The sequence below is a fragment of the Zootermopsis nevadensis genome, unplaced genomic scaffold (genome assembly GCF_977971745.1).
Source record: "Zootermopsis nevadensis isolate Lab colony 2312 unplaced genomic scaffold, Znev_1.0 Znev_ptg000008l, whole genome shotgun sequence".
Classification (NCBI taxonomy): domain Eukaryota; kingdom Metazoa; phylum Arthropoda; class Insecta; order Blattodea; family Termopsidae; genus Zootermopsis; species Zootermopsis nevadensis.
Window position 1 is genome coordinate 7,857,941 of NW_028259140.1, and position 24,780 is coordinate 7,882,720.

Consider the following 24,780-nt stretch of genomic DNA (forward strand, 5'->3'; position numbering starts at 1 on the left):
TCGTTTTACCTCTAAACCTGAACTTGCGCTAGAAAAGGTTCGAGGGCTCAGTAGTCCTTGTTCTCAGAGGCAAGAACAAGCCGCGCCCTATTGCGTAATAGCGCCTGACCATCCACAGGCGCTAATAAGGAGGTCAGGGTTAGAATGTCCTGAGAGCCTCCAGAAATCCGCACAGAGCAACCGCCACATGCTGCTCGGGGCGTGATAAAATGAAAGCACATTGGTAAAACGTTACCACATGAGACATGCAGTCGTAGAGCCCCCGATTCGAATCCAGACTACGTATTCTTCGTATTTCTGGACGAATTCAGTGATGTATGGACTGCAGTTATTTATTATTATTATTTAGTGTTCTGTCTGATGACAGGTCCATATGAACAGGATCCTTCCATCCTTTTCTCGGACTGGGACCTGTTCATATACGTTCTTGGCAGATGATCCAGAAGTGATTTGCCATTGCCTTCTTCTGTGTGTGAATGGGATGCCACGGAGAAACCGGGGAAGCCCCCGGAGGAAAACTCCGTGTTGCCTAGACCACGGCCTTGCCCAACACAAGTTATAAATACCAACGATTATTGTCGTCTGCACCGAGGGTCGACTACCATTTTTTAATCTGAGTGGCATTGGCTGTTCATATTTTGCCAATTGGCACATTCATCGCCCTGATTACGGAGGCAGTATGACCTCTAAAACGTTGGTAAACATCGACCAGACTACACAGCGCAACAACCCAGGAGACAGAAATATTCATACTCACTGCTGTGTATTAGGAAAATGTGATTAATTCTGACAGGTTTGTTTGAACAATTATTTATTTATATTTATAATAAATAAATTATAATAGTCTTGACTGAAAGACGCAGAAGAAATATACAATATATTTTAATTCTGTAGAAGGAAACGGAAGGAAAAGTGTCATAATTAGGGAAAATAAGAGGATAAGTAGCGACTGGAGAGAATTTAGTAGGCGTAGTTGATGCCATAGGCGTTGCTGTAGGAGATGTGAGCTACAGCGGGGGCGGCAGAGTAAGCTACTCCCAGGAGACCGGGGGCGGCGGCAGCAATGGGGGCGGCGTATGCAGCGGGGGCGGCAGTGTATGCAGTTGGGGCGGCATAAGCGGCATAAGCATGTGCGGCAGGGTAAGCGAGAGCGTCGTTGCTGACTCGGACGTCGGACTTGCGAACGCTAGAGAAGGGTGTGTCGATGGTCTTGGAGTAGGTGGACACCTGTCCCAGGTTACCGTAGCTCCTCAGGATGTTGGAGTGCTGGGAGGTGATGGCGGGGGTGGCGACAGCCGCGGGGGCGGCGTAGCTGATGGCGGGGGCGGCAGCGTAACTGAAGGCTGGGGCGGCAGCGTAGCCCACGGCGGGGGCCCCGAGGTAGCCGGCGTTAGCGGCAGCCACCAGGACAGCGAGGATGACGTACTGAAATGAAGATAAGCGTTTAAGGCCAGGAAAAAAACGGCGCTGAAATTGGTGCAACTTAAACGTGCATGCGTGTCCTGCATGATAACGCACCTTGGGTCGTAGGTTATATAATGACGCTTTGTAGACGACAAAAGTTGTTGTGAAAAAGACGTCCCGGCGCTTCCACTGTTGAAAGACAACTGACGGACTGGCGCGAGTTGGTTACAAATGACATGACCTACATGGGCTCCTGTATAGTAAAAACTGTTATGTATTTATTAACCCAATCGAATGTATTGATTTGCAACCATCAGTAAATGTTTTAATGTGATTTACGTAAGTTTTCGATTGTCCTCTATTACGGTTATCTACGAATCTGGCTTCAGACGTCGTGAATATATTTTCACATTTTGTTTACTGTGCAATAAATTGTTCGTTGCGATTTGCAAAGAAAATGCTATAATGAATTATATTACAGTTTAACGCAAAAAGGTTTATTCCCGTTAAATTTGACAGATCATACGCTGGGATTGTTATGATACACATAGCAAAGCAATTCAATATTTCATGAATCAATCCATTTCGTAATAACAAATAAGGAGAGTTCGCCAAGGCAAGTAACTGGATCGGAGGCTGTGTCGGGCAAGCTTATGACCGGGCTGGTGGTCGGTTGATGGAATTTCATTGCATCGAAATACCATTGAGCCATGCCCTGCTCTCGACAACTGCGAGACTACTCTCACAACCCTCGGTGTATTGCTCATTGCGACATCGGCTGCTGCCATACGAAAACTCGTCCGATTTGGGTCACCAAAGATCAGAGACAAGATCTATAGCATTAGAGTCTTTTTATTCTTGTCTGAATATTTGTCGTTATGCTTTGTTTCTAAAAGCCTAATGATTACGTTGCTCAAGATAATACTTTATTTACAGTTTTGTATCAACGTGAAACGTGGCCTCTCGTTTTAGAAGACAAATCGAGGGTATCGTATTTGATGACAGGGTTCGGAGGATAATATTTTGACCTCAGAGAGGTAATAACAGGACAATGAACAAAATTGTATAATGATGAGCCCCTAACGGAAACTGGCAGTGCTCATAAAATTTACAATTTGCTAGACAATTCTTCCATCTTAGCGTTTAATAGTAACACCATTGAGCAAAGTCCTATTTTGAGTAGCTGATAGTTGCTTATATGGGTGAGAAATACCACTCATTTTATAGAACCTCAAGATGCATTACTGTGCTCACAAGAGCCAGCAACTGGACCTCATTCTGAGCCAGATCAATATAGTCCACGCCATAATTTCTATTTATTGTTAATTAATGTCATTTTATCCTCCCATCTAAATGAAGAAGGCTGCCATTATAGAACAGCCACAGCTTAATAACTTACCTTGTACATTTTAGAGCTGTGTGTATGTTCCTAGGGTGTATGATGCAGGTGGTCACCTGAGCAAAGCTTTTATACGCGACAGCAGTGGAACCCGGGGGTGGAAACCACGCCAGTTCGCAGTCTGAGATGACAAGAGATAACATCTAGTAGGGGAGCATTTCTCAACTTTAGAACTCGTTCTTCTGCGATGTATGAATTTATTGCCTAGCTGTATAACTAGTCGCGTGCAGTTGTTCGTAGGAGGGGTATTAAAGTATTTGGGTTTCAAGGTCACTTTGTACTCCATGCGATTTTATTAGCACATTAGTTCGAAAACTCCTGTGGCAATGTGGAACTGTTAAACTTATTTGGTTAAATATGGTAACAAATAAAAATTAAATTCTGGAAGAAGTTACGAACAGAATTAATTCAGTAAATTCTTGTTATCGTTAAGTTTAGAATTTCTAAAACCTTAAACGTTAAATTATGCTACACTATAATTTTACACCCCGTTTTACACTGGGGCGAAACCTAGTTTCTCAGCCATGCAGGACATATTTCACGGAAAAAGAATAGCATCAGGCCACTCCGAGAACATGGCGCAGAGAAAACGTTAACCTAAGAAGACAGGAAGTAGAAGAAAGATGGAGAAGACTGCATTGTGAGGACCTTCGTAATTTTGCAATGTGCGCACAGAATGGACACACAACCTAAGGAAAATGTGTGTTCGTCTCGTTCATAAACAAATTTGTTTGTGAAGACTCTAAGGAAAGAAAAAACTGCACAGATGAATTTTCTGAGATCTGTTGCAAGGTGAAATTTTCGATTCTCACGGCGACGAATATGAAGAAGGCTACTTTCTGGAATATTGCACCCTCGCCGTGATGATGAAGGCCATTTTATATATTCCTACATTTCAGAGACGTACTCCGCAGAACAACAATTCTTCTTTAAGTCGATCAAGAATTCATCTGTATTTTGTAGAACCAACGGCTTTGTTTGTTATGGGTACAGCTGAAATTATTTAGTTTAACGTATCTTCGTTTTTTTTATTAATTCCACGGTCTGACCTTAACCTAAGTCGATTTCACTGGCGTAAGTGAGTCAGTCTCTAAAGGCCGACGAGCTGCGACTCCGTACAGCTATGCAATAGAGGGCGATAGTTCTGCGTGGTCACATGGGAAGGAATGGACCCTTGTTACGTCATTGGGCTGTGATAAAGAGCACATATTGCTCAACAATTGAAGTGGTTGGTGCAATAAGGGCGTACGCTCTTCCATAAATGTCTCCATGTTACACATTTCTTCTGTAAAAAAATATAAATCCAGAAATTTACAGATCCTCTTTTCTATAACTGTGTGCGTAATTTATTTAACTCATCTCTAGGAGACATTAGGATAGGTTGTTTATTATTCACAAATTCAAACACATTCATTCTCATTTTACGTCTCCAGTTGCGCAAATAATTGCTGTTGTGAACACTGTACTGAACTTTCATCTTCCATACAGGACTAGGAATTTCGTGACCAGATGAGCGTACTGTTAGCATCTCAAGGACTCTTTCCCAGAGAAAAAGTTTGTACTTGGAAAGACCCCCTCAAGACCAAATGTTCAGTGTTAAGTTTTAGTCATTTGCATTATTACATTACCGCTTTCCTTCTCAGTTCAGAATTCCTGTTTTATAACTTCATAATCTACGCTGTACAAGCTTTTCAGTTGAAAAGGAGTCTTTACGTAAATCTGAACTAAGATTAACTCTTTGTTATTTACAGATACGTTTGTGTTCTTGTGACACTTGAAGCTGGCTGACAATAAGTCAAATGATTGCCACCCGTATAGGATCTTTTTAGTACAGAGTTTCACGTCATGGCAGGTAATTCTTTGTTGGCGGTGGACAGACGGGCGGGGCTGTAGTGACCCACATTGCTCAGGTTCAGTTGGGTGGGTCCAAGATCCCCTGGGGCGCACGCGACTTTCACTGAACACACTGTAATCGAACATTAAGACATATTGCTCCATTTGATGGATATCAGTGAATGGGGCACATCTGGAATTTCGAGCCACAAAAAAATGCAGTTCGTTCCGACTTCAAAGCCTTATCACAAGCAAATGAACGGATTACAGCCGCGGTAGCTCAGTCAGTATAGTGACTGGCTACGGACTGGACGACCGGGGTTCGATCCCCGACCGGGGCAGAGGATTTTTCCTCTAGTCTCTGCTTCCAGACCGGCTCCTATCCAATGGGTACCGGGGTACTTTCCCGGGGGTAAAAGGCGGCCGGGGCGTCATGCTGACCACTAAGTTGTCAGCGTCGCGCCCCGGCTGAGCTTTACCCCTGGGAAAATACCCGGGTGAAGATTTCCGTCTTCTGGGTTGTTGCGCTGTGTAGTCTGGTCGATGTTAACCAACGTTTCAGAGGTCATACTGCCTCCGTCATCAGGTACCCATTCGACAGGAGACTGGGTGAGCCCCAGAGCCGGTCTGGACGCAGAGGCTAAAGGAAAAAATCCTCTGCGCTGGTCAGGTATCGAACCCGAGTCGTCCAGACTATACTCATATTATTCTGATGCAACTGCCAATCCCAGTTTTGTATGGTGCAAAAGTAAAGGAAAATAAATTCTAAAAACGCTCGCTAGAGGATAGCAGTAGCTGGACAAACTACTGACATCTGAAGGAAGATACTAATACTATAATTGTGCTCTGCAGTTGGTAGTACTGATCAATTGAAAACAGCTGTTAGGCGTTACCTTACTTTAATCGTTTACATTATGTAGATTGACTAATGTATTAATATCATAGTGAAGGAAATGTGTTTACAGTATCTTGTAGTTTACGAAATGAAGTTGGTTGGCGAGTTCTCTTGTAGCAATACAGAGTAGTGAACTTGGCAATGAATGTAACCGCCAAATTTGATTTTAAGTTGTTGTGTTATACATTATTTAGTGCATCCCTTTAAGGTACATTGGAAACAATGACTTCGTCAAATGCAATGCGACAATTGGAAGAACGGCATGTGGCAACCAAAGTGGAGCTTATGGTTTGGTCCAACAAGATGGACTTGCTGGCACTCTCTAATGTTAGAGGTACACAAACTGGGTTCTGCATTTGCATTGACTCCAGTTTTGTATTAAGCACAGTAGTCATATGACGCTCTTAAATCCCAGTGATTTTGTTAGATGGATAAAGTTATGCTGATTAAACTCCAATGTATGCAGTGAGTTCCGCTACACCGTAGTATCAGTCCTTGTCTGAAAGTCACTTCATGTGATCAGTCGTTCCACAATGCTAATGTATTCTTGTGGTGATTTGCTATTGTTATATATAGCAAAAGAAAAAAAATCTTTTGTATTCATTCTGTTTTAGTGGTCTGGTGTTCCACTACTAGCTAGACATAGCACTGCTACACAGCTTCCAAACTTTGGTAGGGCTTGGGCTGTGTTGCAGTAGCATACAGTGGTAATACTTTTGGCTGCATGATTTGGACTTTTTCCAGATTTTTATTTGGCCCATATAAGTTCACTTTAAACCTCATTTTAAATGAAAATGAAGTGTGATTTCTCAGACACATTTCATCATCTGAAAAAATAAAATATATTGGCCAAAATGTACATTCCTCTTCTTCAGCCTAAGATGTTTCTTCTTGATGTGGGTTAACTGTTTTGGCACTTAGCTGGTCTTCGATGAAAGAGAGTTTAGTTTATTTAACATGTTAGTAACTCAGACTATGTAGTATGATCAAGGAATAATAAATTGGAGAGGAAGTAGTCATGGCCTAATTTTAGGTACTCTCCCAGCATTTTCTTGGAGTGATTAAGGAAAAGTGTCAGGATAGCTGGTTCTAGGGCCGATTTGAACTCGGAATTTCCGAAGTATGAAGCAGGAGTCCTACTCACTTAGCTGTGACATTCATATTTTAACATAGTGCCTTTAATCAGACAAAAGTAATTTATGTCTCTGTGCAGTGTTTAGTGTTTACTGTTGTTAAAATCTATCATAAAAATTATTTCACCCAGTTTACTCCATAATTTTTTCTTGTTCTTGTTGCTAGGTGGCAATAACTGGTTCATAGAAGATGACTGTCTTCTGGTTTGTAGCACCATGTAATCTGGTAGATGTGTACTCATGTTTCAGAGGTCTTTGTTGATTCCATCATCAGGTGATGAAGAAGGAGGCAGCAAGGACCTCTGAAACATTGGCAAACTTCTACTAGACTACATGGCACTACAACCCAGAAGACAGGTATCTTTGTGCCTACTATCATGAGAACCTGAAATTCTACTTGGTTTATGGATGTATGTTATACATCTTTTTGCTATACAGCTGATGTAGAAGTTACTCTAATAATGATATTAGATTATGGATGGACTATAATCACATGAAATGGAAGAATTTGTTTATTTTAGCATTAATTTTTAGAACAGTTTATTAAAACAAAGAAACAGGTAAAAGACAGGTTATTTTACCAATCTCCAATATATGAATATCAAGGTTAGTGAGTTGAATTCTCTGCAATTGAGCTAGACAGTGTTGACTTGTATTTTTATTGTTGATAGTTAATACCCTGAAACTGAGTGGTGTAGCTAGATTAACATCTGATTAATTTCTTTGGCTGCAGGAGAGGTGGCCCTTCATCGACTTACATGGCAGAAGGTCTGGGTGCTTCCACCACCATCAGAAGGCACAGATGTAAAGGGGATGGCTTGGAGACCTGATGGCAAAGTAATTGCTATAGCCTACAGCAACAGTAAGTACCACTGCATACCATTCAGTAGGTTAGATGTCGAAGTTACATTGAAACAAATATGATATCATCCAGGCTATTTCAACTTAATATTTTCAGTTACCTATAAACTGCTGAGACTGAAACACCTTAGAAGGCTATATTTCTGTGAAATAGAATTGCAAGATTCATGTTTTGAACAGTTTGTTGTTTGTGACACATAATTCAGCATGGTGGTTGTGCTCAAGAGCCATTGGAGCGAGACGTAAAGATAAACATTACTACAAATTAAGTACGAAACACATTTTGTATGTTAACAATTGCAAGTATACTATTCATGCTTTACCAGAATCCAGAATATAATCATAATATAAAAACAGCTAATAAATTCTTAAAATTGTGACAGAGTTCTGATATTTGATATGTTTTTCCAGGTGATATTTTGCTGATTGATGTTGAGAACAAGGAAACTCTGCATACAAACCATGTTGATGGGGAGATCACATGTATTAATTGGGTCCAGGAGAAAGATCCAAGGGATCCAAAGTCTGGTCTCCTCCATAAACAGAAAGATACTGCGAAGAAATATACAACACAGGACAGTACGAACAACTACTTGTCTACAGTGTTTTTTATGCCACGTTGCTTTGGGTCCATGAACAAGTGCATTGAGGAGAACTCAGAAGATGCAAAAAAGATAAAAGAGCAGACTCATATAAATATATTGTTAGTTGGAGTAAACACTGGGAAATTGTATCTAAGCATATTTGGATTGTTTCCTTGTGGAGTGGTTGATATGAATAGCCATATTGGCAGACACTTGTGTAGTATTCTAGATGCAGATGTATCTGATGACTTGAATGTGTTATTTATTGTACTTTCATGTTGGAAAGCAGGGGATGAGGAGAGAGAAGGGGGAAAAGAGATCTACCTTGTTTTGTTTGACACTCCTGTATTAGCAGTTCATTCCCCAGAGCTTCATGCTTTAGCTCTGAAACATGGCCATATTGTTAGTTTTCTTGGCAATCTGTCTCAAACCATGTGTTCAATCACAGAGGCTTGGGAGAACATTTTGTTAGAGATGGATTCCAAACTTGCTTCATATGCAGCTACAGTTCCTGAAGGGTCAGTGTCTGCAGACTTCTTGGATCTTCTGATGTTTGGGATACCATCAGATGAGCTTGAGATGTTCTTGCTGCAGGATCTAACTGAAAAAGGACTTAAGAAGCTTGGTCACTCCATTGAACTGAGCTACTCAAACATTCAAAAGCTTGTTCTGAATCATTTACACTCATTGGGTCAGAGTTTAGCATATCACTTGGCTGAATTGCGAGGCATGGCTCGCCGCACTGATCGATATCAGATGTTGGGTTTACAGGAGGAAACGGTAACCAAATCACTAACAGCTGCAGGTGCCTTCCTTGTGAAAGCAGCAGAAGTACAGCATGTTATTGATAACTCAATGAAAAACTACAAGGTCTTCTTCCGGTGGTTGTATGTTGTGATTCTGCGTCTGACTGATGAGCGTGTGCCAGCAGAAATAATCAAAATGACACAACAGGATTTGGCTTTTATAGGAGATTTCTTATACAACTTTGATGGTGTGAGTGCAAAACAGGAGGATGAGAGTGTTCCAAGTGGAAGTTCTCGTAAACCAAGATTTAATTTGGAAAAACTTGGTCAGTACTTAGTTGACCAAGAGCTGATAATTCCTCCTGATACTGATAACAATCCATGGAAAAAGTTCCTCCAGGAAAATAGCATGCTTGCAAATCATCCATCAATAATTCCCCATTTTAGAAAAATGTCTTTGGTGCAACAACATAATCACCTGAAGAAAGCAATTGATGATGTATTCAGTCAGCCAGAAACCTCCATAGGTGAACTGTTTAAAGTGTCCAACATTATAAAATGTTTGAACATACCTGAGACAGGAGAACCAAGGGTTAACCACATTAATGTCGTGGATGATCGGAAGCTTCTGTTAGCTTTTTTGGATTCTGCCTCTCCAGCAGAAGAGTTTTACCTTCTGGAAATACCAATTGACAAACCCTTAATATCAGAGGAGGGAGCAGAAGCCAGATGTGTTAATTTATACTTTAACCCCCTGACATTAAGAGGCGGAGAGGGTAGGAGGGTTGATGAATCGTCCTGGTCTTCACCAATGAAGGTATTGGATGTTCAGTTCTATTTGCAAGATGTTATGTCAGTTCTCCTTGAGCAGAATGGAGAAAGCCGGGGTGCAGTATTTGTCCAGTTTCCTGTGAGAGTTGCCCTGGAAGCCGCAATGTCAGTTTCTCTCCCAGCTGTACAAAATGGGGACCAGACAACTTATATCCTGAGTCGTGCTCCTCGAGTTGAAGCCAGTGTGCTACTGGATTCTGGAGCACTTCGACCTGTGGAAAATATGGTGGCTTCAAGGTTTGCTGTGAGTGGCACCCGAAAGGTGGCAGTTGTTCTATCTGAAAGTCGTCGTAAGGTCAGGCTGTTTGAAATGGAGGTTGAGGAAGAAGAGGAGGATGATGAAGCAATGGATGCATCAGCACCAAATCTACGAGATAGTGACACAAGCGTTCTTGATGTTAGCAAAAGTTTGGATGGAGATGAAGCCGAATGGCCCAAAAGAGAGAAAGGGGTGGAAGAAGTTGCTGGGAATAATGAATAGAACATATTATGAGTAAGAATTAGAAACTTATAATCAATGCAAGCTTCATTCCACAGTTACAGAAAATATGTATTTTTAATGTCTTATAAAATGTGATTAAACTGTAGCATTAAGATATTCTGTTGTATACTACAAAGGAAAACATGTGTTTGCAAATATATTTCTAATGTGTTCTGTTGTATCTAATTTGCTTATTATATTTAATGTATTTCCAATTCTTAAATGATTTGATTGACCTCACAATCTTAAATTTAATCTTTAAAACATAAAGGTGTACAGTTTGCTTATATCACTTTTGCAGCCAAAGAATTTGGGATGCAGATTATGTTTGTAACAATATATGGTATCTGAAATTAATTCAGAGTTCCTTTATTGGTCTTCATTATGTACAGGCTTCTTAAAGAAGTAGTCTGAGTTTTGAGCTGTTAATTGTAAATTTATACATGATGTACAGCTGATACTAAAACTATAAGCCCAGATATATAGTTCATGTATACAGTAGTCTTTGGAGCTCTTGAATGTGTATATTAGTCTTCATGATTTTTTATTGGCATTTGTTAAGATTCTAATTTTGGTGTGGTTTAATTTTGGCAGTATATCGCTATGACATGACAGGATGAGACCATTCGTAAACCATGACATGTCTGATATAGCTTAGCAATATATGATTTTTGTCTTGTGAATGTTAGTCATTTATCTGACACTTCTATTTGTGGTTAAACTTAATCCTAAGACTCCAGCTTCAGACATCTCCTTCTGGCATTTGTTTTTTATTGCTTACTTCAGACATATAATTGTATTTCTGATTTCTTGTTCATATTCATTGAAGGAAGGTTATGATCTTTTGTTTTACAGGAGTTTTTGATGATTCAGCAGGTCATAATATTGAACCAACTGGTTCCATAAAAGGAGTGTAATGTTTTGACTAGCTGAGCAACTATCACCTTAAAAGAAGACTTGGCTCCATGGAATTGGTTAAATTTGTCACTATAACTTATTGAGAGGATGTTAACTGTGAAAATATTGTGCAAAATATGCATATGATAATTATAATTTAAATTAAAACTAAATTTATTTGGGTAATTCAGTAACACTAAAAGTTATGTAAAGACTGTGCAATGCTTTCCTTTACATACTTCAGTTTTTGTAAATAGGACAGAAACTAATATAACGTAACCCACCCTCACCTAAACCTATCTTAACCTAAGCTAACCAGTAATCTAACCTATTGTAAGTTAAAGTAAGATGTGGTGTTTGGATCCTGGAAACTTCAAGTTATGAAATCCTGGTGAGCAGGGAACCTGAAATGTTGGAAATATGGAACACTGGAAACGTGACCGTTGAAAGACGTGGCACTGATGAAACGGGACGCTGTTAAAACGTACTGTGTTACCAGGGTCCCGTGTTTACAGATCTCATTTTTCCGGCATCCCACGTTTCCAATAAACACGTCTGGAGTTCTGAGATGCTGGGATTCACAGACAGATTGAAATGTGAAACGGTTTAAACATGGGAAGTTGGTAACGCTGAAGAGCTGGAGAGACGAGATGAAGATAAATATATTTCTGTCTCCGTGAAACCATCAGGTCTTTGAGAGAAACTTGTTTAGAATCAGAGAGAAAAGGATCACTTTAAATGGAGAAGCAGTAGTGGGGTGAGGGTAGAAATGATGGGTAAGGAAAATGGAATTTGGGAGGGAATAAACTGGGAATATTGGGAATTATATGGACATTCATGTTAGCATGTTGGCCAGACTGTTCATATCCCTTACGGTGTTTACATTAACTTGCCAGTCGAGTCAGTGGGTGTTAAACGTATCTTTCTGCATTAACTTCCTCTTCGATGGCTGACCATTAAGGTAGGTGTTAATTTGTGTGAATGTATTACTTTTACTGAAATTGTGAAATGCCTGATGTATCAATTATTTAAACAGTATCGTAATTCAGTTTTGTAAATAGTACCGGTGAGTGCCAGGGGCTCTTTCAAAGGGGTGAAGTAGCCGGAACATGAAGCTGAACATCTAGTACCAAAGTTAAGAATTTGTTGTGTTATACTTTCACGGTTTTGTGTTTAATTAAACACTGGGGTCACTATTAAGGTTATCTAATGCCCATTGGAAGATACTGGACAATACAGACGGAATTGGAACCCAGGACTTCATAACATTTTGCCTCAACATTGTGCATTACGGTTTGTAGCAAAATAAAAGTAGCAATGACCCGTTGTCGTTTCATCTGTAAGATAGTTAAAGAGACGTAGGAACGTTGGGGGTTTGGTTACATGTTCTGCACTTATGTACCTCGTCCAGTGATGTGTCTTCTTAGAACTGGAGGATTTTTTGCACGCCACACATTTTGATAGCTTTATGCAGTTCACCCAGTTCAGCACTGTTCATGATAAAGAGGTACTTCAGTATTTTATAATTTGTTTTGACAAGATTATAATTCAACAGCAAAGGTCATTGAAAAATCACAGGTGGAGCTCAGGATACCAACGAGAGTGAAAGGACGCGAACCCGTTTCTATGAGTTTAACTGTGTTTTAGGCCTTTGGGAAGAAAAGCGTCATATGAGAGTTGGGATTCTCACGGCGGTGAAGACGTCGATGTTGATCTTCTTGGTTGTTACACCGTGAGCGCTTGTGGCTAAGACACTAATGGTTCTTTGGGGAGGGGGGGGTGTCTACTAGGAAGCCTACATGGCGTTACAAGTCAGAAGTCGACAGAAGCGTGATAATTGACTGACAGAAAGATTTTAATTCCAATACAACGTTACTTTGAATTTCCATATACATATTATTTCGATAAACATATGTAATTAGGGTTCTAGATCACGGACATCAAGAATTTCTACGGTAATTAATTCCTGTCGTCTCCGTTCGATTCCCGTTTAGTTAATTTAATATTATACGAGAATAAATTTATATAATCAACTTTGTCAAAACTCTTATCTCATATTATCCATCTACGTCCTATTATCGTCAGTATTGTGGTATATTAGCCTATGTTAATACCGCTGTTTCATATCCGAAAGTAGTTGGTTAAAATTTCGAATGGAGTGCCGTTTACCCTGAAAGAAGGTTTCCGAATTTTCTGCCAATAAACGTAAAATTTCAGGAGAGTGCCGTAATATATGCACAATTGGTTTCTTCCAAACACATGGACCTAAAATATTATGACAGTTCTTGATCGACGTCATACACATGTAACGAATGGAGTGTCGAAGACATCCTTAAATCCAGCAGGATCATAAAACCAACTTTAAATAAGCGACGTCGTTGGCATAAAGACATTAATCAACTAACTACGTGGAGTGGAAGCCTTCTTGAGAATCTGATACTCTCTTATCTGGCCAGGGAATTTCCCGCCTTCTATGTAACCCAGAATTTATTTACCGTGTTCACAAGACTCAGTCCTCGTATGCATTTATCGCCCTCATGCGTGCCACATGTTCCGCCCATCTAATCCTTCTTGATTTGATCATCCTAATGTGTATTACATGGTGAAGTGCATGCCAGAAAAAATCACGAAACTCCTCAATATGTAATTTTTCCGTTCTTTTGGTACTTATACTCTCTTCTCACCGCTTTACATGTCCTCTTCAGCACACTGTTCTCAGACACCTTCAATCTGTGTTCTTCTTTCAGGTGAATTAATTTTTATTTTTGATCTTATAGGCAGGATGTGGGAAGACGGAAGTATGACATTTTAATGTTAGGAAACATTTTCCCTGATTTAACTTCCGCTTTGTGAATATTATTCGATTTATTACTGTAACTCCCAGCTATTTCAACATTGTTATATTTTGAAATTTAGGCTTTCAATACATGTTGAAATCATTTTATTATAATTGACCATCAAATCATTCCAGTGGTTAGTAAACACTTGCAATATCCAGTCCGTATTTGGCATGGAATACCGACGAAGACGAATCGTTGTAGACTCGTCAGTTTCCACAGAGCGACGGACTAGCATTCAATCATCTCGGGCATAATTTATTACAGAAATCGATCTCGCAGTGTGTTTCTGTGCGTTTGCCCATTTATAAATTACCTACGTTTCCTGCTATTCTATTTGAGCTTAACACATTTAATATAGTCTACGTCACTTACTTAGGCGTTGTAAAAGGGTGTGTCAGGAGAAAAGAAACAGTAAGGTACGCTGTGCGCATGCTTTGCGTAGTACTGTCTTGCAAAATAACATTGACTCGTTGAACGCATAATTTAAGTAGTGTCACGAAACAATGGAGGGAATACCGCCGCGAAGAATTTTTGAAAGTTTACTATCTGCCTTGCCGTCCCGTTGCATAAACCAAGCCGTGACGAGCCAAGTCGAAATGAGTGGTATGGAATGCGGACACCAACTAAACTGGCTCGAACAGTATGCCAGAAGAGGGTAATATTAAAGTTGATCTTAAAATCAACAAGAAATATGCATTAAGGATATGGACTGGATTTAATTGAATCGTGGACAGGTTTCTGTGATCATTGCATTGCCCCTAAAAAGGCGGGAATTACTTGATGAACTAACTAATTGTGTCGAAACGAGGTGATTGTTCCTGTCTAGAAAAATCAATCAGATTATTTTGACTGCGCTTAGTTTGTTGTTGCTGTGAGTGGATGCAATATTCAAAGACAATAGTGACAGACTACATACAGTACCTCGACCAAACCCACACGGTCTCGTGTTCAGATATTCGTGGAGAGGGAAGCTGTTCACGATAACTCGTTTTAAATTACGTAACTTATTTCAGGGTATAAAACGATGCCTTTTATCTTTCCTGCGCACAGATCTACTGTAAAGTTTCATTAGAACCACTTGAAAACAGCTTCAGGAGATGTCACTTAAGGTAATTACTCTTAGTTGTCCGAATGTGATACAGTTGTTTCGTTGTGTTTCTGACTTGGCGGTACAATTTTGGTTAAACGGTCACGTCAAAGAATTGAATTATTATTATTATTATTATTATAATCATTGTCATATTTAACCGACCAATAGGACTTTGTGCGTCTTTTTGCATGAGCGCGAATGCACGCATATAGGACGAATCGTGTCTGTCTGTCTGTCTATGTATTTTAACTCTAGAACTATAAGACGGATTTTTATTAAATTTGATAATAAACTTGTGCCATTGGATACCATGGAAAGTACACCTTTTAATTTTCTACAGTCGATAATGACGGCAAATGCACAAAATTATGTGTGGTAACATCGTGCAAAAATATACAATTTTTGTTGAAATGTTATTTTGGAAACAAGGGAGCTCCATGATACCTATAATTGGCCTCCGATTTTTTTTTTAAATGACTGATGAACCAGAGAGGAAGGCATTTTAAAATTTGATATAGAAACAGATCATAAGGATGCTTACAAATTTTAGGTAAAATATTTTTGTAATATAACGATTAAAACATGACGATCGTAAGCATCTTTGAGGTTATGTTCGAGCAACACAAAATCCGTACTTAAATAATGTGTTATGAAGAATGAAATGAATAATATATGATATTTAAAACTGAAAATCAGGAAAAGAATTTAATTATTCTTTGTATATAGATATTGTATTGCAGCATAAGGTTTCTAACGATTCAGTTGAAATTTGTCTAATTAAAGTAATAAATGTTGGTTTACGAATAATTGTGTTTGAAATTAATGTATTCATAAAATGTCGACGAATATTGTACCAAATATATAATATGTACGTTCTTAAACATTATTATCTCAAAATTCAGTTACTGATGATGTTGCATTTATGTTAGTTCAATGATCAAAGCTATTGAGAACAGTGACGAACATATATAATTCCGAGCTGCAAAAACTCATTTGGAAACTGTGTAGTTCCGCTCCTACGTACACTTACTGGCAACGTGGCAGTCAAAGAGCTTCTTTCATCATCTCTTTTCTCAACATTGTCACTAATCATCTTTTCTTCACCTCTCCTCCACTTCACCAACTTTCTCCTCATTCCCTTCCCCCTCTAACTTCCTTCCATCGCTTTCTATCTATTCAACTTCTCGAGCAAAGTCATCTCAGAACCCCGTGAGTGAAATAACTTTCCTACCATCTCCTTCTTAACCTCGTGGTCACTTCCAATCCATGTCACCCACCACTCTCCTAATCACGTGGTCACTATAACATTTTTATTCACTCTTCTCCTCACCATGTGGCCTTTAAAGATATTTTCATCAATCACCTGCCTTTTAAATATTGAATAGCATCCCACTTCTCTGTTCCACCAATCACATCCTTCACATTTTACTTGTCACTCACTACTTGGTCTATAGTAAGCTTTCAACCCTCTCCCCCACACATATTCACCCTAAAGATGGAAACTGTGTTTTGTCGATACCTTAGAAGACCCTCAAGACGTGACACAGCTTAAAATAATAGCAACGTGACCATTCATTCGCCCAGAGACTGGCTTCAGGTGATTCAGAATAGAATTCAGTGGTTTCTTGTTGTTGATGATCGGGTTTCACAAAAGACGGGGGGGATTTCTTTACAAGCTAAGGCAATATAAGTTTTTAAGACTGTCGGTCGCTCTAGATAAGATCTGGTTCGTTATCAGGCCCTACTTCTTGCTGCTCTTCTCGCCGTGGCCAGTGCTGGAGGTCCTGCAGCGTACAGCACCTTCACCTCCCCCATCGACTATGGCTCTGTGGGTTCCACGCACGAGAGCACAGTCAAGGGCCTCGGTGGTAACAACGTAATTTCTCAGTACTCGAAGGCCGTCGACACCCCTTACTCCAGCGTCCGCAAGTATGACACCCGTATCAGCAACGACGCGCTGGCCTATGCTCCCGCAGCCCATGCAATTGCCGCTCCAGCTGTAGCGTATGGTGCCGCCCCAGCACTTGCCTATGGCGCCGGATACAGAACTTACGGAGCAGCCCCAGCACTTGCTTATGGCGCCGGATACAGGACTTATGGAGCATCCCCAGCACTTGCCTATGGCGCCGGATACAGAACTTACGGAGCGGCCCCAGCCCTTGCTTATGGCGCTGGATATAGCACCTATGGAGCATCCCCAGCCCTTGCTTATGGCGCTGGATACAGCACCTATGGAGCAGCCCCGGCACTTGCCTATGGCGCTGGATACAGGAGCTATGGAGCAGCCCCAGCACTTGCATACGGCGCCGGATACAGAGCGTATGGTGCCGCTCCAGCACTCGCTTACGGAGCTGCCTACACTCCCGCAATAGCCAAGACTGCAGTCGCTGCTCCCCTCGGAGTAGCCTACTCTGCTGCTCCCGCAGTAGCTCATCTTTCTTTCTCTGGCCTTGGAGCCACTTACGGTTACTAAGCATACACATCATCGTCTTTAAACTTTCGGTTCCAGAATTATTTTAGTCACAAGAATTCCATCCATGTCCACGGTTTTTCTTACAGTATCGTGGATGTTATTTTTTGCTTTCATTTTAGGAAAGCGTAATACACAGTGTCACGTAACTCGGAACTCACGTTCTAGCATGTGCTGGCCGTGTTCTGCGTTGCGACTAACACATGTTCCGTCAGTTCTCTTGATGCTACTGCGGCATGCTGTCGTGCCGGGTCTCACGTTAAGTGGGACATAAGAAACGCACTTCAAATGTAAAAATATTAAATTGTACTATTTAATTTATTTCTTAAATAAAGTACGTTCAAAAATTTATCTCGTGTTTCATTTCTGTTTTTATAAATTTTGCAATAATTCTGCATACGTTTGTGGCTTTTCCCAGAACAAGACTTCTGTCCTGTAATTTGGAAGCCTCATTAATTGAAATTCCTAATCTACACAATCTACCATCGCCAGATCCGGACTTACCTAACCTAAATTACGTAGTGTACCAGACGAATCTAATCCCTAATATACATTTAATGTTATTCCTGTACTTAAAAAAATTCGCATCAACGTCTCCTTGGACCTTCCTTCGTGTTTTCAGACTAAACTTTTACATGTATTTCTCGCTTTCATTCTGCGTTCATATATCGTTCTCACTCTGTTGATTCTCATAATAATATTTGGCGAAGAGTATAAATTATGAAGCTCCTCTATATGTAATTTTCTCGACTTTCCGGTCAGTTTCATTGCCTTAGATCGAAATATTCTCTTAAGCACCCTTCTGTCAAGCATGTATGTCTTGTTTCATTAAGGTTTGAGTCCATGTTCGTTCGTTAAATAACCTAAGAACCGGTCAATTAACTGTTGCTTTTCTCGAATTACCTTGATGACGTGGCATGAATATGCGACTCGCGTAGTTGAGCATCACATGACACCACTTTCGTCGATACTAGGTGGGTACGTGATGGCTAATTCCATTTCTCTAACGGTGATAATTTCGCACTGTAGACATGTTGCTAGTTGGAAGACAGCTGTCCCATACAAATCACTAACTTAAGGTCATTCGCCAGTTCTTATCGCGGGGGCCCGGGTTCGCTCCCGGGTAAATCCATGTGGGATTTGTGGTAGGCAAAGTGAAACTGGGACAGTTTTCTCTCCGAGTCCTTCGGTTTTTCCACTTAAAGATTTGGCAAGTTCGCTGAGAAAACGAGGCCTGAGAGGGAATTATAACGTTATCGGCTAGGGCAAAGTTCTTGTGAAAAACGTCTCTTTTCCGAATGATATGACGCTTTCATGGCGAATAGTATTAAAGAAGTCTTCGCTGGCTCTCAGCCGTGTCAGTTGGTTGAAAATCACGCACATTTCAGGGATCATCTCTGTCCCCATCATCAGGGCTATGACGTGATAATATTATACTAGTACGTAATCAAGTAGATGAGTAGGTAACCAACTAATGAACTTGAACCGTCTTGTATCCCGGTTAAGAATGCGTGGAGGCGTAGCTCAAGTTTCCCGTAAGTCTGTATGGATGGTACTTAATTAAGCACCAAGAAAAACATTGTTTACTAAATATTTATTAAATATTACTTTCGACTTACGACTTACTGGCTACCTAACTAACTAAACAACGTAACTGATTTACGAACTAACGAAGTTCAGTAACAAACTACCTGTCTGCCTAAGTAGAAAACAGTTTTACCACGAAACAAAGAAGTTAATACCAGAAGCTATGCTGGCTGCAATTGTAGCAGCATTGCCAAGGGGATGTGTGAATGAGAGAAAGTTGTATGGCTTGCCAATAAGTCATTTATTATTAATTCAGAGCGCGTTGTAAGGAAAGCGGATGAGCATTTCCTCCATATATAAAACAGTAAAGGCTTTCTTCATGTGCCACTCTGCTTAACGCACTTAGTACGCGTATCAGCTGCAATGGACTACACAGTAAGTTAGCTCGTTCCTTTGTCTTGTTTCCGAAGAAGCATAGATTTCGTGCAACCCGTATAGTGTTAGTGTTAGTGAAGTACAAATTTTTTTATTAAAATGTTAACAGTAGGTCTAAAAGAACTAAAAAATTACAGAAAGCTCAAAATAATCGAAACGTTCTGTACTGTTACGACACCCAGAAGGTATTTTGCTGGGTCAAAATAGGCTTATACCTTATAAAAAGTATGGAATACTTTTCAAGAAATTAAATCATTCAAAAGGAACGGGAAACGTGGTATTTAAAGATGACTTCGCTGAAGACTTGTATTAGTAGTAGCAGTTTATTTGGTAACTCTGTCAGTAGCTGACTGAAAAGCGTCAAATTATAGGATGATTAATTAATGATGAATTCAAAGGATATGGAATAAGGTGGGCGTGGCTAATTTATGGTACTTTCTCAGAATTTGTCTGGAGGGACTGAGGAAAATCACGAAAAATGTGAGTTAGGATAGCCGGTCTCTGGGCCGAAGTTTCGAAGTTTGAGCCGGGGATATCTCAGATATGAGGTAAGCGTGCTAATCATTCTACCACCACAAACAAAGACGAAGAAACACAGCTTCATGTTTATAGGTCGTGTGCTTGACGTGTTTGCTGGTTCGAATCCTGCACTTGATGTGAAATTTCCCTGTATTTTTCTTTGTTGACTTGTGATGATAACCATTATTTCTTTAGTGATGAAAGGAATAGAGATTTATTAATACAATTATTATAATTATAATAATAATAATTATTGTTGTTAATGTCATTTCAGTAGCATAATATACAAATACATAGAAGGAATATAAACTGAGTTACAAATACCCCTCAGCTCTTAAAGAGGACATTTTATGTGGAACGCTACATTCTGTCAGGTGTCTGAATGCTGCAGTTATACTTCGGGGCGTGGTGCAACGGCAAGGGCGACATACTTGGGTTGAACGCAGTTTGACCCAAATTAAAGTTATAACAAGTTAGCTAACAACTACACAACTAACATTATGTTCCACATCTGTGTGGAAACACGCAAGATCTGTAATGAATGTCTCAAGGACCATTTGTCTGTTCTTACAAGGCTCTTGCATAATGTTTAGTAGGTTTATGATTCAATTAAGACAGGATTTTTTAGTTAAAAGATAGCCAATTGATCTAGTTACAAAAATAGTAAAGGTATGATAAACACACTAGGCCGATAATGAACTTACATTTCTTTGTTGTTTCAGATTTTCCAACATGTTGAGTTAGCCAACATGTTTCCAGGTCTTCGGTTATTTTAACAAATGTATCGATGTTGGTCTTCTGGGCTGTACAGTTGTGTGGACTTAAATGGAATGGGAATTTTACAGATGAACATACTGACTGTCTTCGTCTATAAAAATGGAAGCTGTATGTTCTTCAGTAACTTTGGTACTCCTTACTAGTCAACACAGCGTTACAGCTCAGAAGACCAACATCAAAATATTCACTGCCATGAGAACTTCATATCGATAAATAATTTGCTAATTATAGTTTTGTATTTCAACATTTTGAATTATAGCAGACTTTTGCTTCTTTCTTGCAGCTGGTGGTAATGATTGCTATGGTCATGGTAGGCCTGGCCACTGGTCGCGCTCAGGTTCAGACTTTCGGTTTCGGTCCCAGCGGAATTGGCCTTGCTGACAGTCAACAACAGCAACAACTGTATCAACCTGTGGGCACTCATATACAAGGTCTGCGGTTGCAGGTCACCAACCCTGCGGGTTTCAATTTGGTACAGGGGACAACAGGGCCCCTGCCTTCTGCCCCCATCAACCGAAAGTAGGTGCAAAAGCTGCTGAATTTATGAAGTAATTTTTTGGCGGAAGCTCATCTGCCCGACATGTTATTTCATGACCTAAAAATTTAGGCCTTATGGATATTGTTTAAACATTTGAAGCCAGAAGAGGAGAGAGATAGGAAATCTAATAGATAAGTAGGCGGTAGAAATAAGAGACTTTATTTCTGGAGGGAGAAAAGGCTTAAATTTGCTTTAAGGTTTTGCCCTTTCGTATTTTTTGCGACAATAGAATGAGAGGAATAGAATCTTAAGAAAGAGCCTCCAATATATTTATTCATTAGATAGGAGATCTGTGTTCGAGAACGGGCGTAGGGTTCGTGGCGAAGAAAATAGTTGCCACCACTACCAGGGATTGAACTCCGGTCTTTAAACCTGCAGCAATTATATTTCTCTTTATGACTGTACGAGGGTTAATTCGTATACTGTTTGTAAAAATTCTTCGTTATAATTTGAAGTGCAGTGTATCTAACTGCATTCTGTAGGAGCAAAGCGTTCTTCAGCTAGTCAAAAATTAATCACTTGGTAGACTTATGAGTAGATGGGAGAATATTATTAAAAAATAAAATTCAGTAGTGTTTGAACGTGGACGCTGGATTGACTAGGCTAAAGATAGGGTCCAGTGGTAGGTTTTGTGAACAAAGTAATTAAACGCTAGGTTTCATAAAAGCGGAAGCTAACTATCATTCTCTCAAGAATAACTGTGCTCAGTGTAGTTAATAATAATAATATAAGTAATACGTGTAGATGCACACGACTTTATCCTTACATTTTATAGGCCTGTAATGTATAAACTATATTGAAGGCGTTCATTTTACTTTCGTGGCTATTAGAGACGTGCAAAAAATTCTGTGGAAATAACCGCGCTACGCTAATCAATTTTTATAACAAAATGTAGATTTCTTTATAATATTGAATTAAATATGCGTCTTTCATGGAACTTATGCTTATTTTCGCACACATTTTTTAAAGGTATATTCTCCAAATAAAAGTAAAGCCGACAGGAGACAGAAAACTTAAATATGAGACGCAAATTGTGCCATCAAATTCCCCTTTTGCTGTACCAGAAGCTGATTTAAGAAGGTTAGTATCCCTACAGAGGGGAGACAGAACTATTTCAAATTACTTTACAGTAAATTTGTGATGGTTGAAGTTGCAATATTATCATCATAAGTAACATCGCGGATAAGGTCAAAGATCTTGACCTGTACTCAGTATTGTGAACCGTGTGTCTACCTTACATCATTTTGTCGAATATTTTGGCATTTGGGTGAGTCATAATTATAGAAAATAAATAAGGATTATACTATTAATTCAAAGCGCACTTGACTTAAGAAGTGAACGACTTGAACGAATTTTAATACTCACTTACAATAAAATTAAATATTAAAACTCAAACAGGACGTTTACGTAACTCTGGAGTGCTGTCTAGATCTGAAATCCGAGATAAACATTTTCAGCAAAGCGTGTCCAAGGCTTCCGCCAGTTCTTCTGTAACATCTATTCTCAACGACTACGGTACTATGGATGTTTTAAATTCAATATAATTTGAATTTTACCTAAAACATGAAGGTAGTTTAAATTTTTCTGCATAAAAAATTCGACATCGTAGTTCCTTTCTTCTGTTTACTTTGCGTTAATACGCCATGTTTTCATGTAGCCCAATGCATCGGAATCTAGGGGAAATGAGGTCCGATGAGTTAAGTGGCCAATCCGGAGGATCATCCGACCAGCCCATCAGTCACGGATTTGCTCATTCAGGTACTCTGTCACGTGTAGACTGAAGTGTGGGGTACCCTGCCACGTTGGAGGGGCATCCTCTATCGTATTTTGTGTGGTTAAAATTATTTATAATTTTTATCCATAGCTACGTAACATTTGAGAACCGAACTTATGGTCATATGACATTTTCGGCTCGGAATGACCTCAGAGATAAGATCCTGAAGTCTTGACAATGCCACCAAATACTCTGTGCAAAGACAAACTACATCACTTCTTTTCCTGTCCACCTTGTGCCTACAACTATTTTGATCATGTTTTTTCCTCCGTCATATGCTAGTTCCTGTTGGACAGCACACAGCTTCTCTCTACCTCCAATCACACCTTCACCTCTCATTCACTTTCCAACGCATAATCTATGTTAATTTTTCCTAATTCTCTCAAAGATATTCACCCTGAAGATGGCAACTCAGTGTTTGCCGAGACGCTGAATATCTTAAACATCCTACGCGGCTTGTTTCCAAAAGCTACCGTTTTCCTTTTACTCTCGCCGCAAAGAAATTACATTTTGTGCAGAAAAGTTGAGCAATATGCCAATATCAATTTTGATGTTGCAGCTCATTCTCTCTGCACCAACTGCCTGCTCAGTCAGCGTTTGCCAATGTACTGCCCCTGCCACAGCGGCTGTCTAACGCTGTTCTTGAAGACACTGCACAGTTCAGAACTGCATCAGCGGCCGGCCTCCTAGGAGTAGCCTTCTCACCGTCTTCAGACGTGTCTCAGCTCAAATTCAGTGGAAGTTTTGCAAACTACTCCTACTAACTGCAGTCATAACTTAACCAAAGCCGAAACTGTGAAATCAGAAAGAGATACAACGGATGTACTTAACGAATTGGTGAACCCCTTAAAACAAGAATTTACTCAAAAAGTGAATGAGTCCCAGCTGTGTGGTGGATTCTGCAGAAAGGTACTCTTGCTACAGTATCAGATTTTCAACAATAAAACAACTATTCACTGATGGTGTAAATGTAGATAAATACCATTGCGTCACAATAAGACTTAAAAATCTTTTACAATTTTTTCCAAAATTTCTGATTTTGTGCGCTTTTCAGACAATTTGCAGTATTTTCTGATTTTTCGAAAATTTTGAAATATTCGAAATTTTTTTCAAAATTGAACCTACTCTATCCATTTCAGATCTAGTCTCTGACGGACACGGCCTCTGCCAGACTCTGTATCTGCCTCACCCAGTCACAGCTTGACTCGGTCTCAGCCTCACCCAGTGTCTGCGTGACTCGAACTGTGCATCATCCGTTCTGTAGAACCAGGTCTTTGGAGAGATGACCCGGCAAAGTTAAGGGTCTTACAGAGGTCGGACCGTGCACACAGTGTCCGAGAAAGACCGTGTCCATCAGAGACACCTTGAGGCATAGTTCCGTTCCTATAGAGTCTGGTTCTGGCAGGCATCCGGTTTCCCTAATCGAACCCTATCTTAAATGATCTCTTCCGTACACGGAAAATGCAGCAGGTCTCTCCCACACTCTCAGCCTCTCCCGGTCTTTTACGATCTCGGTCTGTGCTCCACACGGCTCTACTTGATACGGCCCGTGCTTCACCCGGTCTCAGCTAGAGGTAGTCTGTGAATCAGTGTCTCTGCTTCGTTTTTCAAACTTTATTTCGAAAATATCGAATATTTTTAGTTATTTTCGCATTTAATGACATTTATAACCATTTATAAATTTTTCGAAAAATCAAAAAATGCAGCAAAATGTCCAAAAAGCGCACAAAAACAAATATTTTGAAA

General features: G+C 39.9%; 4 protein-coding genes across 11 annotated transcripts in view; 3 read left to right on the forward strand and 1 right to left on the reverse strand.

Annotated features, from left to right (window-relative positions):
- The window catches only part of APC4 (anaphase-promoting complex subunit 4), a 32,331-nt gene extending 21,807 nt beyond the window's left edge, over window positions 1-10,524 (forward strand). For 2 of the 4 annotated variants that reach the window (XM_022075904.2, XM_087344968.1), the window contains 2 exons: window positions 7,398-7,526; window positions 7,937-10,524. In XM_022075904.2, coding sequence (XP_021931596.2) covers window positions 7,478-7,526; window positions 7,937-10,167 — 2,280 coding nt within the window. In that variant the 5' untranslated portion in view covers window positions 7,398-7,477 and the 3' untranslated portion in view covers window positions 10,168-10,524. Of the gene's footprint in view, window positions 1-5,480; window positions 5,866-6,913; window positions 7,022-7,397; window positions 7,527-7,936 lie in introns of those variants that run through there. The other 2 variants (XM_087344967.1, XM_022075903.2) reach the window with 2 other exon arrangements.
- Window positions 795-2,909, reverse strand: LOC147874458 (cuticle protein 76-like). Its single transcript, XM_087344971.1, has 2 exons — window positions 2,804-2,909; window positions 795-1,425 (listed from the first exon to the last, which is right to left on the reverse strand). Exons 1-2 carry the CDS (start codon window positions 2,810-2,812, stop codon window positions 961-963), a joined length of 474 nt encoding a protein of 157 aa, XP_087201097.1. The 5' UTR covers window positions 2,813-2,909; the 3' UTR covers window positions 795-960.
- Window positions 10,525-11,909: 1,385 nt separating the features above from the next.
- On the forward strand, window positions 11,910-24,003 carry LOC110835575 (uncharacterized). 5 transcript variants are annotated; one of them, XM_087344973.1, is made up of 5 exons: window positions 11,910-12,025; window positions 21,006-21,241; window positions 22,230-22,340; window positions 22,918-23,018; window positions 23,594-24,003. In XM_087344973.1, exons 2-5 carry the CDS (start codon window positions 21,015-21,017, stop codon window positions 23,722-23,724), a joined length of 570 nt encoding a protein of 189 aa, XP_087201099.1. In that variant the 5' UTR covers window positions 11,910-12,025; window positions 21,006-21,014; the 3' UTR covers window positions 23,725-24,003. The 5 variants fall into 5 exon arrangements, with proteins under 5 accessions (XP_087201099.1, XP_087201098.1, XP_021931605.1 ...); XM_087344972.1 differs by lacking the exon at window positions 11,910-12,025 and adding an exon at window positions 19,389-19,426; XM_022075913.2 differs by lacking the exons at window positions 11,910-12,025; window positions 22,918-23,018 and adding an exon at window positions 19,389-19,426.
- On the forward strand, window positions 14,924-17,813 carry LOC110835574 (uncharacterized). Its single transcript, XM_022075912.2, has 2 exons — window positions 14,924-15,013; window positions 16,733-17,813. Exons 1-2 carry the CDS (start codon window positions 15,002-15,004, stop codon window positions 17,465-17,467), a joined length of 747 nt encoding a protein of 248 aa, XP_021931604.1. The 5' UTR covers window positions 14,924-15,001; the 3' UTR covers window positions 17,468-17,813.
- Window positions 24,004-24,780: the final 777 nt, after the last annotated feature.

Bases quoted from the DNA above. Each gene is read 5' to 3' on its own strand.
- LOC110835575 (XM_087344972.1), top strand. The intron at 22,341-22,917 runs GTTAGTATCCCT...GTTTTCATGTAG, and splicing joins CCAGAAGCTGATTTAAGAAG to CCCAATGCATCGGAATCTAG. The intron at 23,019-23,593 runs GTACTCTGTCAC...TTGATGTTGCAG, and splicing joins TCACGGATTTGCTCATTCAG to CTCATTCTCTCTGCACCAAC.